Here is a 4,411-nt window from a genome sequence, read left to right on the forward strand (position 1 = left end):
TGGGAAAGAAGAGACAAAACTGGACTGCCTTCTAATCACCTTCTCTCTGCCTGTGTAGACCCCTCCCCCCCGCCCCCCCCGCCAGCGTCCACCCTCCTGGACTTGCCCACCACACCTCTCGAGATGCCAGCACTGCCCCTCCATCTGCCATTGCCCTCCCTTCCTCAGGGGTCGCCCCCAACCCCACCTGAGTCCAGTGCCCCCTCTCATTCTCCCAGGGGACCCCACAGATGGAGCACACTCCACATGCCCCCCACAGGTCCTGACCAGGCCAGCCATGCCCTGTGCACACAGCATGCAGACTATCTGACCCTGTGGACCCTGAGCCTGCAGGCAGGGCCTGCTCAGTCAAGTACCTGAGAGATGAAGTCCTTCTCCAGCTCTTCCTCGCGCTGGCCCGGGCACCTAGAGGCCGCCTCGCACTCCTGGCGGAGGCTGTACTCCTGCGACAGGATCTCTGCGAGGCTGAACTGATGGTCTGCAGAGCTCATGGACAACACTGTTGGGGAGACACCAGACCAGGTGAGCTCCCCCCGTGCCCATCCATAGCCACCCACCGAGATGAGACCGTCTGTGCCCGTGAGCCTGTATGAGCCCATGTGCACTACTGCACAAGGAGGTCACTGGGCAGGGCCTGCTTCTCAGGTGGGCACCCAACACAATGCTCACAATCAATGCAGATGCTGACAGACAGCACACCTACCACTTGCACACACAAACTCTGGACTTTGGGGGATGCTCCTTTCTAGGGGTTGCCAGGTCTCCCTGAACACACCACAGCCCCTGAGGGCTTGAGAGACCCATAGAGCAGAAGAGGCGAGTGCCAGCTCAGTCAGGGACTCTCAGGCACTGGGACTTACTGTAGGGGACAGGGACCCGCATAGCCCAATGGACGGCGACTGTCACAGGTTTAGGGTTGTCCCAAAAAAACCCAAGATGTATTCACTGCTGTCTCTACCCATGGCTGGTCTTCAGTTAGTCAAATTTTACAACAGACAAAACAGGAAACAGCTGGGGCTCAATCAATACAAGGCAGGGAGCAGTAGATGGGGTGGGGTCTGGGGTCTGGGGCAGGAGGCCATGGGAGGGCAGCCACGGCTGGCACACCTGGCCAAGCAATGGCACACCATGCACAGCCCGTGCAGCCGTGGGCTCACACAGAGGACCCACACAGCAGGCCCCAGTCAAGGTGAGGGGTGACCAAGAGCTTCCTGGTGAAGGAGGAGTCTGTGCAGAGGCCCGCAACATGCCTCCTATGAGGCAGGTAGAGACTAACTGAGATGCTGGAGAGACAAGCCCTACCCCAGCCTGCAGCAGGAGCTCAGCAAGAAGCTGCTGCAGAAACCTCCCCCTCCAGCAGCATCTACTGCCACCCCTGGGTCTAAAGCAGGCGGCCAACAGGAGGGGGCCTGGGACCTGCATGCCAGCCAGCCAAGCAGCCAGCTCGGGGGCACTGCAGGGCCTGCCCAGCACCCACTCACCTTCCTCGGTCCCCTCAGAAGCCACCCTCCCTGCACTCCAGCAAGCCCACCCAGACTCAGTGTGGGCACATGCGGGGGTCCAGGTAGAAACTGCCAAGAGACAGGCAAGCTGGTCCTCTGCTGAGCATGCTGGGCTCTGAGAAAGGACTGGGGCTGCCTGGGCTCCCTGCCCCATTAAAGAACAGGGAGACAGTCCTGACCACTCCACCTGCATACCTCCATCTAACCTGTAGAGGCTGGGGCAACCTGGTCTCTAGGAGCCAGTGCACACGTCCCTGGCTCGGCCAGGCTGAGCAGGGTTCTCTCTCTTTCGTAGCAAAGGCCCTGGCAGAGCCGGGCAGGAGGCACAGGGGCGAGGAAGGTACCTGCTGTTGTCTGCAAGCCGGGCTCCCCGGGGCACAGGCAGGAGGCCACGCGAGGACTCTGCCTCCCCAGCGAGGAGGCCTGCAAAGGAAGAAAGGCAGAGTTAGCTCAGAAGCGTGGACCCGCTGCTGGACACCACGGTGTGGTGATTAAGAGCAAGCTCTGGCCAGGTGTCAGCTCCCCGTGATCTCAAAATGGCTTCACCTCCACCCTGAAAGCTGGGGAGGGGGCACTAAGAGCGGAACAAGCACACAGCCGCTACCGGTCACACCTCCCCTGACAGCCTGCTCATAGGGTCTGAGCATCCACACTCAGGGCGGAGTGTGTATCATATGACACTTTCTACAAACTGCCACCAACAACCCTATAGTGCTGACACACACTTCAACGTGGATGAACCTTGAACACATCACGCTCAGTGACAGACACCAGACACAAAAGGACACAAGGTGTGTGACTCCATTTATATGAAATGTCCAGAACAGGCCAATCCACACAGACAGAAAATGGATTCATGGTTGCCAGGGCTGGGGGACGGGATGGGGAGTGACTGCTGATGGGGATGGGTTATTTTTTGAGCTGATGGAATGTTCTGGAATTAGAGTGTGATGGTCGCACAACACTGACTCATTAAACAACACTGTTCACTTCAAACGGGTGTTTTGTTTTGTTTTTTTGGCAGCTGGCGGTACAGAGATCCGAACCCTTGACCATAGCATTACAACACCACACTCTAACCAACTGAACTAACCAGCCAGCCCTAAATGGGTGTATTTTATGGTGTGTAAATCACATCAATTTTTTAGAAAAGGAAAATGAAAGCATTATAACAGCTACCATTATCACAACATTCAAAAGTTAACTAAAAACAAGAAAACTACAGACCAATGTCTCTCATGAATATAAACACAAAAATCCTCAACAAAATACTGACAAACAGAATCCAGCAACATATAAAAAACATTATGAATCATGACCAAGCAGGATGTACCACAGGGATGCAAGGCTAGTTTAACAATGAGTGTAAAACAATATATCAACTGAATAAAAAACAAAACCACACGTTCATCTCAACAGATGCAGAAAAAGCATTCAACAAAATTCAACACCCTTGGGCTGGCCTGGTGGCGCACTCGGTAGAGTGCGGCGCTTGGGAGCGTGGCGGCGCTCCTGCCGAGGGTTCGGATCCCATGTAGAGACCGGTCCGCTCACCGGTTGAGTGCGGTGTGGGCGCGACACCGAGGGTTGCGATCCCGTTGCCGGTCGCGGTACGGGCGCAACACTGAGGGTTGCGATCCCGTTACCGGTCACGAAAAAAGACAAAAAGGAAAAAAAAAACATTCAACACCCTTTCATGATAAAAACACTCAACGAACTAAGAGCAGAAGAACCCTCTCCACTGATGAAGGTCATCTGCAAAAGCCCACATGGACCACCGACCCCAGTGGGAAAGACCTCCCTTCACACCGTGAACACACAAGGATGTCCACTCTCACCACCTCTACTTAACACAGTGCTGGAGGGTCTAGTTGGCACAAGAAAATGAAATAAAAGTAAGACTCTCTTTGCTGGTGACACGATTTTGTACATAAAAAATCTGAACCAAAAACTATTTGAACTAATAAATGAGTTCGGCAAGGTTGCAGAATACAAGATCAATATATAAAAGTCAAATTTATTTCCACATACTAGCAACGAACAACCCAAAAAAGAAAATTAAAAAACAATTCCATTTACAATAGCATCAGAAGAAGTATAAAATGTATGCTCTGAGAGAACAAAGCTGTGTTGAAAGAAATCAAATATCTGAAGAGAAGAAAAGACACCCCTGCTCACGCTGCAAAGACTTAGCACTGCTAAGACAAAAACACTTCCCAGCTGATCCACAGATTCAACACTGGAGCTACCAGAATCCCAGCTGGCTCCTCTGCAGAAACTCACAAGCTGAGTCCAAAAAACACGGGGAAACACAAGGGACCCAGACAGCAAAAACAGTCTTGAAAGAGAGGCACACTCCCCAATTTCAAAATTTACTGCAAAGCTACAGTGATCAAAACACTGTGGTACTGGCCTAAGGACAGGCACATAGATCAATGGAACAGAACTGAGAATCCAGAAATAAACTCACACCTTCACAGTCAACTGAATTTTGACAAAGGTGCCAAAATAGTTCAATGGGGAATGAACAGTCTTTTCAGCAATGGTGCTGGGATTCCCACCTCACACCATATGTACTAAGACCTCAAGTGTAAGAGTTAAAACTATAAAACTCTTAGAAGAAGGGGCTGGATGGTCAGTTGGTTAGAGCATGGTATGACAAAACTTTGAGAAAACATAGGGATAAATATTTTTGACCTTGGGTTTGGTTTCTTCTCTAAGAGACCAGAAGTGCTTTTGTGCTTCAAAGGACACTATCAAGAAAGCGAAAAGACAACTTACAGAATCAGAGAAAATATCACACATCATATATCTGGTGTTAAATAAAAATGATAGGAGGCCATTGTCTTGGACTAAGTTCCTTACTAGGCCCTGCCCCAATAGACAAAACCAAAGATCAATATAGCGTC

General features: G+C 51.5%; 1 protein-coding gene across 1 annotated transcript in view; it reads right to left on the minus strand.

The window, feature by feature from the left end:
* MIER2 (mesoderm induction early response 1, family member 2) overlaps window positions 1–1,922 on the minus strand; it is a 14,608-nt gene extending 12,686 nt beyond the window's left edge. The window contains exons 1-2 of the mRNA XM_008584476.1: window positions 1,847–1,922; window positions 357–499 (exon numbers count right to left, since the gene is read on the minus strand). Coding sequence (XP_008582698.1) covers window positions 357–491 — 135 coding nt within the window. The 5' untranslated portion in view covers window positions 492–499; window positions 1,847–1,922. The remainder of the gene's footprint in view (window positions 1–356; window positions 500–1,846) is intronic.
* Window positions 1,923–4,411: the final 2,489 nt, after the last annotated feature.

The sequence above is a fragment of the Galeopterus variegatus genome, unplaced genomic scaffold (assembly GCF_000696425.1).
Source record: "Galeopterus variegatus unplaced genomic scaffold, G_variegatus-3.0.2 Scaffold3273, whole genome shotgun sequence".
In the NCBI taxonomy this organism is placed as follows: Eukaryota; Metazoa; Chordata; class Mammalia; order Dermoptera; family Cynocephalidae; genus Galeopterus; species Galeopterus variegatus.